Source organism: Peromyscus leucopus, chromosome 2 (genome assembly GCF_004664715.2).
Source record: "Peromyscus leucopus breed LL Stock chromosome 2, UCI_PerLeu_2.1, whole genome shotgun sequence".
NCBI lineage: Eukaryota > Metazoa > Chordata > Mammalia > Rodentia > Cricetidae > Peromyscus > Peromyscus leucopus.
The window spans coordinates 47,105,801-47,116,402 of record NC_051064.1 but is presented as its reverse complement, the minus strand read 5'-3'; the positions used below and the strand labels follow the sequence as shown (position 1 = coordinate 47,116,402).

The 10,602-nt window shown below is 43.4% G+C and overlaps 1 protein-coding gene across 1 annotated transcript in view; it reads left to right on the top strand.

The window, feature by feature from the left end:
- Positions 1-2,663: 2,663 nt before the first annotated feature.
- Znf292 (zinc finger protein 292) overlaps positions 2,664-10,602 on the top strand; it is an 82,899-nt gene continuing 74,960 nt past the window's right edge. Inside the window, exon 1 of the mRNA XM_028878504.2 lies at positions 2,664-2,864. Coding sequence (XP_028734337.1) covers positions 2,703-2,864 — 162 coding nt within the window. The 5' untranslated portion in view covers positions 2,664-2,702. The remainder of the gene's footprint in view (positions 2,865-10,602) is intronic.

The following is a 10,602-nucleotide window of genomic DNA, read 5'->3' as shown; positions in this document are numbered from 1 at the left end:
CAGGCAATGCCCTTAACCCCTGAGCCCATCTCTCCAGTCCCTAATCCAGTTTCTTTAGCTGTAAGGGCATCATGGCCTGATGGTAGGAATGACATTTTTAGGTAACTCCTCCTCCCCTATTATCAGGGCCTCATGCATGTTCTCTACCATCAAGCTAAACCCATGGCCCTATGTAACCACTTAAAAACCATCATTCAAGCATATTTCACTTTGGATGTTACTCTCTACACTCCCCCTACACACACACACACACACACTTTTCCTTCCTGTAGATGAACTGTGGTGTAATTCATTACAATTGAAGAAAAATGAACTCTCATAATCTTTGATATCTTACCTTCCTTGGATTTACCAGTGTGTTGGCTAATCACTGGTAATTGGCTAATCTTTTTATATTTTTCACTGGAATCCAAAAATAGCGTAAGTTAATGAAACTTCACTTCAATATCTGAATAATGTATGATTTGGAAAGGCAAACTGCAAAATTAAAAATCATTAGCAAGGAGGGTACAAGATGTAGCTCAGTGGTCGAGTTTCTACAGGCGCTGGGCGGAGACAAAAGAGCTGGCTTCATTGGCATCTTCTCAGTCGTTTCTAACTGTTAAATCCAGTAGGGGAAGTCCTTAGCCTTTCCAAGTGCTCTTCTGGTCTCTTGCATGAGCAAACATTAGAAGATTCTGTTCTGTTACTATGTGATACTGATGCTGTTTTTCATAAAAGGTTTGGTTGTGCTTGTTCATCTTATGTCATGATATTGAAACATGTATTACAAAAAATTCACCGAGGCAACATAGTATTTAGAGAACATTTTCCATTTAATGTCCTCCTGCTTCCACCTCCCAAGCACTAAGAATTACAGGCTGGTGCCACATCTGATTTTATTGTATAACTTTCTGGACTAGCCAACTGTCCACAACAGAAATTATTATATTATTATTATTATTATTATTATTTGGTTTTTCGAGACAGGGTTTCTCTTGTGTAGCTTTGCGCCTTTCCTGGAACTCACTTGGTAGCCCAGGCTGGCCTCGAACTCACAGAGATCCGTCTGCTTCTGCCTCCCGAGTGCTGGGATTAAAGGCGTGCGCCACCACCACGCAGCCCAGAAATTATTTTTTGAGACAGAGTATTACAATGTAGCCCATGCTGGAATGGACCAGGAGACCCAGGGCTTCAGCTTGCTGCATGCTGCTGTTTGGCTTGAGCCAAAAGCCAGGAAGAATTTTCACTTTAGGTAACTACAATTAGAAAAATATAGTTCAGTCAGAGCATAACAGAAAATAGACTAGATATCTTATCTCTGTTATTATTATTATTATTATTTTTTGTGAAGGATTCTGTTGTAAGAAAGACATCTTGCTGGGCGGTGGTGGCGCACTCCTTTAATCCCAGCACTCGGGAGGCAGAGCCAGGCGGATCTCTGTGAGTTCAAGGTCAGCCTGGGCTACCAAGTGAGTTCCAGGAAAGGCGCAAAGCTACACAGAGAAACCCTGTCTCGAAAAACCAAAAAAAAAAAGAAAAAGAAAAAAAAAAAAAGAAAAAGAAAAAGAAAAAGAAAAAAGAAAGACATCTTGCCTCACATTAGCATTAGGTTGTGGGGTTTTTTTGTTCGTTTGTTTTTACTGGCCTGAAATTGGCTATGTAGCTGAACTTCAGCTACTTCTGCTTCCATCTGGGGAGTGGTTAGATTAAACATGTAGCTGTGTGCCTTTGGCCTGGTTTATGTAGCGCGGTGGATTGAACCCAGTCCTTCCATGCTAGCCAAGTACCCTACCAACTGAGCCACGCCCCCAGCCCCCAAAGATCGGTTTTGCTCTTAGCTTGATTATGAAATTTATGGTTAAGCACTTTGATTTTTCAAGCACCTCTTATCCCCTTCACTTTTAAAATATTTTTTGTTTTAGGGTCTCATATAGTATGGTCTGGGATGAACTTCTGAACCTCCTGCCTCCATCGAGTGCTGTAATTACAAAGGTGCACACAACACACAGCCCTCTTCTGCAATTCTAATGCCAAGTATTCATTGCTTTCGGCTTGCAAATAAAAAATATGGTTTAGAAGGTCGCCTGTTTGCAGCACCTAGGGGAAAAATGCTGGTGGTATTTATTTATTGACATCCTTGTTCTCTTACTTTAGCATCCTTAATAGTGTTCTTTTTCCTTGACCTACTTTCAAGAGCCTGCGTTAGGTGTGGATTCTTGTAGCGTGTAAGCAGTCTTCTACAGTGGCGAAACAGATTTATTTTAGCTCTTGTGCCTTAAAAACCGCCTGGTTACAACGTTAATCATTTCGGTCTGTTTGAATTCTCTCCAAACTATACTTTTCTTGTGCTCGCTGCTAGGTTTTCCAGAATGAGAATTAAACCTCATTCTGTTCCGACCCGATTGTTTTCTTTGTGGCCTCCAACACCTAGAGAGCGTGTTCCCAGGAGGCGTTCTTGGGTGGGCACAGACACCAGGGCAAGCGCCGGCTCCGCACTCCGCCCTGGCCTCCTCCAGCTCCTCTGCAGACCGTGCACTCGCCGGGGACCGGGGCCGCAGAAGCCTCAGCTCGCTGCAGACCCGCACCGGGCAGCCCGCCCCGCACCCCGGCCTTTGTACGTGCGCCCAGGCGTGCCAGCGCACCCGGCACGTGACCCCGCCGAACGTGGCATTGTGTTATCACGTGACCCAGGTGCGTACGCGACGGAGCGGGCTGCGAAGATGGCGGACGACGAGGCCGAGCAGGAGCGCCTGAGCGGCGGCGGCTGCGCGGCGGAGCTGCGGCGCCTGGGCGAGCGGCTGCAGGAGCTGGAGCGGCGGCTGTGCGAGAGCCGGGAGCCCGCCGTGGAGGCAGCCGCCGCGTACTGCCGGCAGCTGTGCCAGGTGAGCCCCTCCCCCTCCGCGGGCCTTAGCGGCCGGAGCGCGGGCGGTCCGCGCCTTTGTGTTCGGCGGCCGGGCTGGGCCCGGGGGCCTCCGGCTCCGTGCACGCTGCCGGGCTGGCGCCGCGGGCTCCCGGCTGGCCCTCGCGCGGCAGTCCCCGGCCCCCGGCCGGTGCGCGCAGTCGCCCGGCCTTTGTTGTGAGGTTAGGCTCAGACCGTAAGGTCTTTGTTGATGTTCTCGAGCCAATCCCGCCGGACCTGCAAGCTGGGAGTGGCGGCGGCGGCGGCGGGCGTCTGCGCTGCGGCCGTTGCCGCTGGCTGCTCTCCGCGGTGCAAAGGAGCTGTCACCGTTCCGTAGACGGTTGTCCCTTGGGGGCGGCTTTTCCAGTGTCGGTTTCTCCTTTACGTTCCGGAAGAGTAGGATTTCCGGCCCCCTGCACCCCCACCCCCACCCTACATTTCTTGGGTTCTTTCCTGTTGAGTGTCTTTAGTTGACAAGGGATTTGTGCTGGGGACAGTTTCAGACCTTGCCATTCTTTTCTTGCCCAAGGACATTGCTTTCCAGCAACGGGTGCTAACTGGGATTTAGAATGTTAGTAACAATTTGCTTATGACAGAAATCAGAGTTTGGGTCTGCATTTGGACTTAATCACGAGATAACGCATGAAATTCCAAGGAGCTGCTGCCTGCTGTGAAGAACATTGATTAAATTGCGGAGGAAATAGACCGTTTTCACATTACAAGTGAACCTAATGGATGTGTCATTGTTGAGATTTTGTTTTGGAAACACTGAGGTTTGAACAGTGGTGGAGCATCATAGGATGTCAGAGTTACACTTGCCAGCCTCCAGGTTCTGAAATCTTTCTTTGTAGGCTCAGGGTACCTGATCACATATAGAAGAATCTCCATTGCTGTATGCACTTGATGCTCATACATTATTTGATGGCTTTTAATTATTTTAAAAAGAACTTCATAGGCTTGAGGGTGACTTGTTTACAAATATATGCAGTCAGAAAGTTGGAGGCAGCATTAGAGAGTCATTGTTTTAATCTTAGTATTAAAGAATTTTTGAAATTTGCTGTTTTCTCTGCCCTATAAGTGCCCACTTACTCTTACTTGGCCTTTATATGTGAAACTTACTTTAATATACTATGTATGTAATATTTATGATATAATATTATTTAATATATTATTTTAGTATAATTTACGAATAAGAAGGCTTTCATTCATAACTGGAGTCCACTATTTGGGGTTTTGCTTGTTCAGTGTACTCCACCTTTTGGGGGTTTGGTTGGTTTGTTTTGAGAAGCAATCTTATTGTGTAGTCCTGGCTGGTGTTGAATTTTGGGTAGTCGGCCCACTTCCCCATCCCAAAAGCTGGAATTGAAGATTTGTGCCACCAAAACCAGTCTGGAGTCAGTTTTTTAACCTGTGGGGAAAATATTAAAGTCTATTTTAGTTTGGCGTATTAATTCCTTTGTAGTGTCCACTTATAAGGTCTTAAGGATTAATAATACTGAGAAAGTGAAGTCTCATGCAATAAAGACTATAGGGCTCTTTCTTCTTCGTGACTGATATAAAATATCACTGTGTGTGTTGTGTGTGTGTGTGTGTGTGTGTAAAATAGTACTAGGAATTGAGCTGAGGGCCTCCAGCATGCTAGGTACACAGCAGCAGCTCTTAAATGTTACTTTTAATGAATGAAATAGTTTTAAAAAATAAAAGTAATTTTCTATATTAGGTTTATTAAGTGATAAGTCTTAATATACCTAAATCATTTTTTATTATCTTGCCAACAAAAATCAAACAGTAATGCAATAATCAGTGGTGGTTTTCAAGAATTATGAATTATAATTCATATTGAGGGCAGAGTATTACACAGCACAGGCTGGCCTCAAACTCAGTTGGTGGAGGATGACCTTAAATCTTTGATTTTCCTGCTTCCATCTCCCCAGTGCTGGGATTGCAGGTGTGTTCCCCGATGCTGGGTTTTATTCCATGCTGAGGGTCAAACCCAGTGTCTCGGGTGCTAGGCATGCACTGTAAAGGCTGATTTATGCTCACCATCCCCAAATTATGAATTATAAAGGTGATCTCTAGAGCTGGTGTACAACTCTAACCCTGCATCTAAGAGGCTGAGGCAGGCAGGTGGGATTTTGAGGCCACCTTGGGCTACATAGAGAGAGAATGGGGGCGGGGCTCCAACTCGGACCTTTGTAAGAATGGTGTCAGGACACCAACCTCAGTTAACCTGGGATTTAATGTTAGAAGTAGGAGGAGCTAGAAATTAAGTCTTGTTTTCCACCCTTGGAATTATAAATCAACCTTTTCTGCATCTTTCTCCTGTAGAACTGGGCTGTTCACATGCTTCAGGAAAGCCAGAATGAATAAACTTTTGCCAGTCGCTGGGCTTCAGAGATAGTATTTTGTGAGCATTGAGCAGTGCTCAGTTTTTAAAACTCCTCACTTTTGTGTTTGTTTAAAGCTTGTTCTGTTACGTGTGTGTGTGTGTGTGTGTGTGTGTGTGTGTGTGTATCAGTGTGCATGTGCCACAGCATGGAGAGATGAGAGGAAGGTTTGCAGGAGTCAGTTCTTTCCTTCTACTTTGTGGGTCTCAGGGATCAAACTCAGAACTTTACTGGCTGAGCCATTTTGGTAGCCCTATTTTTATATATTATTAAAAATATTTTTTAAGATTTATTTTATCTAATGTGTATGGGTATTTTGTCCGCATTTGTTTGTACATCTTGAATCAGAAGCCTGAAAAGGATGTCAGATTCTCTTGAACTGTTGGGGGTCTCTGCAACCACTATGGCCAGCAGGGCATGACGACGGACGGACGGACAGACGGACGGACGGACACGATCTGAGGGTGAATCAGGTTGGCTGCCACCGCACTTTATTGAGAAAAGATTACACCTTCCATACTGTATAGTTGGACATAGGATTAAATGGGTGAAAAGGGGCATGTGAGGTGGGGTGTGGCTTGAGGAATCCAGCATTGACCTTGACAATAGGCACTAGCCCTGTGTTACTGGAAGGGCCACAAGTTCCTCCTGCCAGAGATGAGAAGAATGCAGGAACTTTCCTCAAGCCCCTAAAGGAATAGAGACCCTTACCCAAATGCCTAATCTTGGGAAAAGGATTTCTGGGGAGCAGACACTATACTGCCAATTTCTTGGTCTTACTCTGTGGGCCTGTTCCCCTTATAACGCTCCCAAAAGGGAAGGTCCTGGTGTCTTATTCTTTTTCCATTATATTGCACTATTCTAATTTCTCTACATTTATTAACTGAACTCTTGCCCTTATGGCTTGACAGGCTTTCATCATTTTATGGCTGAATAATATTCCGTTGTGTATGTGTCTCATGTTTTCTTTATCCATTTTTGATAAAGTTGATGGGCACTTAGTTAATTTCCTATCTTGGTTGTTGTGAATTGTCTCCACTGGACATAACATACTGATTTCATTTCCTTTGGATGTGGACCCAACAGTGGGATGAACTTGTTGGTTTTTGCTCTTTTTGGGAGGCCCGCCACCCAGCTCCCAAATAAATCACACACGGAGGCTTAGTCTTACTTTTGAGTGCCTGGCCTTAGCTTGGCTTAGTTTCTAGCCAGCTTTCCTTAACTTAAATTATCCCCACCCACTACCTTTGCCTCTGGGTTTTCCCATTTTCTTACTTCCTTAAATCTTACTCTTACTTCATGGCTAGCTGGGTGGCTGACCCCAGACGTCCTACTTCTCTGGCTGCCAGCGCTCTCTTCCCTGATTTCTCCCTCCATATATTCTGTCTGCCAGCCCCGCCTATCCTTTCTCCTGCCTGGCTATTGGTCAGTTCTTTATTAGACCATCAGGTGTTTTAGACAGGCACAGTAACACAGCTTCACAGAGTTAAACAAATGCAACATAAGCAAAAGTAACACACCTTAAAATAATATTCTACAGCAGTGGGATTTTTGGCTTTCATGGGACTTTTGTGGGTTTCTGTTTGTTTTGTTTTTGTTTTTTGAGACAGGGTCCCTCTGTATAGTGATGGCCATCCTGGAATTCAATTTGTAGACCATACTGTCCTCCAACTCACAGAGATCCACCTGTCTCTGCTTCCCAAGTGCTGAGATTAAAGGCATGCACCACCACTGCATGATTTTTGTTTTAATTTTGTCTTTTTGATAATAACCATTGACTGGGTGAGGTTGATTCTGTGGTGGTGTTTTTCTTCCTTGCAAATGCTAAGCTCATGCATTATCATATAGCTGTGTCCCTAGCCACCTTATTGTGGTTTCAAGTGGTATCTTCCTGATTAGTGAAGCTGAGGATTTTTTTTTTTCATAATACATCCTTCTGAGAAGAGTCTATCAAAGTGTTTTTTGATCATTTATAAGTTAGTTTTTTTGGTTTTTGCCATTGAGTTGTTTGAATTGCTTATACATTCTGGATTTTTAACCTCTTGTTAGAGAAATAGTTTGTAAAAATGATGTTTTTCTTTTATTCAAAAGGTTCTCTTCATCTTGTTTCTTTTCCTGGACAGAAGTTCTGCAGGGACTTTTAGCTGGGTGTAATACCTGTCACCTAATTTTGTTTTAGGGCTATATCCAAAAAGTCCCTGCCCACTGTTTTTTCTTCTAGTAGTTTTATAGTTTATGAAGTCTTTAATCTTTTTTTTTTTTTTTTTTTTTTTTTGGTTTTGTTTTGGTTTTTTTTCCCGAGACAGAGTTTCTCTGTAGCTTTGGAGCCTGTCCTAGAACTCGCTCTGTAGACCAGGCTGGCCTTGAACTCATTGAGATCCGCCTGGCTCTGCCTCCTGAGTGCTGCACCACTGCTCAGCTCTTTAATCGGTGTTGAGTTGTTTTGTATATAGTGAGAGAAAGGAGTTCAGCTTAATTTTTCTCCTTATGGATGTTGGATTTTCCCAGTTCCACTTACTGACTACAGTATTCTTCCCCAGTGTATGTTCCTGGCACCTTGTGGAACACCAGTTAGCTGTTGATGGTGAGCTAAAAATGAATTTGTTTAAATTTCGAATTTGACTTCAGCAGGAATTGGGCTGGCGAATACAGTGAACACACAAAAATAGAAATCACTTATGACCCCTAGTTGACACAAAAGACCCTGGCCTCCATGCCATCCCTCTCCCCTGCTGTGCAAGTGAAGAGAAGAAGAAAAGCCTAAAGTTCTACTCATTGGGAAGAGTGCAGAGCAGTAGAACATGGATGTATGAGAGAACTTGTTGTAGCTCTTTAATTTTCCTGTTTTTTGAAAGTTAGCTTAAAATTATTTTTATGTAACTGAGTATTTTAATTATACTACTTATTTGCTTATATTGGCTCACAGTGAGATCGTAAGATCCCTAGGGATAATCTCTGACATTGTTTCAGAATATTTTCTCCAGTTCCTAATGTAAATCTGGCTGTCTAGCGGGAACCCTTTGAATGGTTACGTTGCTGAGCTAGTGCTGACAGTATTTTCATTGAGTATTTACTGCTATGGGTCAGGAACCACCGCCATGATTCCTGGTGTCAAGTAGCTTACAGTCTCCAGAAGAGAATAGTAATTTTTAATGTAATTTGTCTTTTTTGTTTCTAAGATGAATACAGTATAATGGAAAGTTATTTGCTTAGGAATTTAAATAGAAACATTCCAGCAGAGTTCTTAAAGGCACTTTAAGATAATTACTCCTTAAAAAAGAAGCCAGTTTAGTGGTTGATCAGTAGTTTGTTTGGGTATAATGTTTGTTTACAACATTGTATACTGGGCTGGTTGTTGATTGTGACTGTTTCAAGTCTTTGTTTTATGGTGCCTGGCTCCTGTTTTTAAACATTTTACTTGTTTTGACTGCTGGGGATTGAACCCCAGGAGTTGGTGCTAGGCAAGTGGTTTACCACTGAGCTTAGCTTAGCATCTGTTTTAAAGTTTGATTTGGAGTTTTAGAATTGGCTCTCTCACTCTCGCTCTCTCGAGCGTGCGTGTGCAGACATACATTCTAAGGACTTGGTTTGTGATGGTGGCATTTAGTCCAGTAAACCTGGGTTCTGAATTACTGAAGTAGGATTGGGAGACCTGCCCGTGGATGTTTGTCCTCCTCCCTGGTAGTCACTGTGGTGTTGACAAGCAGTGAACAGGAAGGGTTTCACATTTAGATAAGTGAGTTCCAGCAGTACAACCAGTTTAGAAATAGGGTCAGGTAAAAGAGCTTCGAATTTAAATTAATTATGCTGAACATAGGAGTTAGCAAACCTTTACCTCCTTAGCACAGTTGCAAGCAATTACTTAAAACAGCTGTCTAAAGCAAGCTGCCACTGACTCCCAGCCTTTTGGCTAAGCTAAGGGTCCAGGTCCAGCAGGGCTCAAATGTAAATGAAAGACAATGAAGTGGAGCCTGGTATGATGGTTCCCACTGTGAGCCTCACAGTGAGGAGCTCAGCTATGGGAGGTGTGTTGTGGATTTGAGGCCGGCTTGGGTTACATGATGAGACACTCCCCACCTCCCCCATGTAACTGAAATTCTGAACTTTTCCTTTTTTTTTTTTTTTCCTTCTTTTTGAAAGAGTCTCACTCTGTAGCCCTGACTGGCCTGGAACTTGCTATGTAAACCAGATTTGCCTCAGGCTCACAAAGATCTACCTGCCTCTGCCTCCCAAGTACTAGGATTAAAGAAATTCTGAATTTTTAAGGAAGCATTTAAACCAGGCCTTGTGGCATTGTGGTTTTTGTACATAATCCCGGCATTCTAGAGACAGAATCTGGAGGAATGAGAGTTCAAGGCCAGCCAGGTGGCTGGAGAGATGGCTCAGCCATTGAACGCTTGCTGCTTTTCCAGAGGACGCTGCCGATTTACACTTCGTTATGACTGGAGATGTCAGAAGGCTGTGTATCATTAAATAAAATCGTTTTGCTTTTGCATACTGAGAATTGAAACTGGGGCTTGGTGCCTACTAAGCAAGCATTCTACCACTGATCCATATTCCTAGCCATTTCCTTTTGTCTTTTGTGAGAAGGTCTTGCTGAATTGGCCTAACAAGCCTTGAACTCAGTGTGTAGCCAGACAGGCCTTGAACTTTGCTTTCTTTGTTTTTAAACTTGCTTATTTAGGGTATGGGAGTGGGTGGAGAGTAAGCCGAGTGTGGAGCTCTAAGGATAACTTGTTTCTCCTGTCACCCTGTACTTTCCAGTATTGAACTAAAGTCAGTCTCCTTGGGCTAGGCCTGAATTTTTTCAATCCTTCTGCTTCATCTCCCTCCCACCCCCAGTAACTGGAGTTACAAAGTGCCAACAGGCCTACCTAAGATGTGCTTTATTGTTAACTTTCTGCTTTTGATTGAAAATGTCTAGTATGTCATATGTCACAAAGGACTACATGTATGGTGTATATACCATATAGTCTAACATGTATGTAATAAGTTGTACTACTTAGACTTGTGTAATGTGAGCATACTCTTTAATATTAGAACAGTAACAAAATTGCCTAGTGATGCATTTGTCAGAATGTTCTCTGTATGTGTGTGTGTTAGATTTATTTATTAATTTATTTTAATGTGCATTGGAGTTTTGCCTGCATGATGTCTTAGGATGCCAGGTCCCTTGGAACTAGAACTACAGACAGTTGTGAACTGCCATGTGGTTGCTAGGAATTGAACACAGGTCCTTTGGAAGAGCAGCTAGTGCTTTTAACAGCTAAGCCATCTCTAGCCCCTGTATTCCTGTTATTAAGCAACACATGTGTATTGAAATGGGTAGTAAAT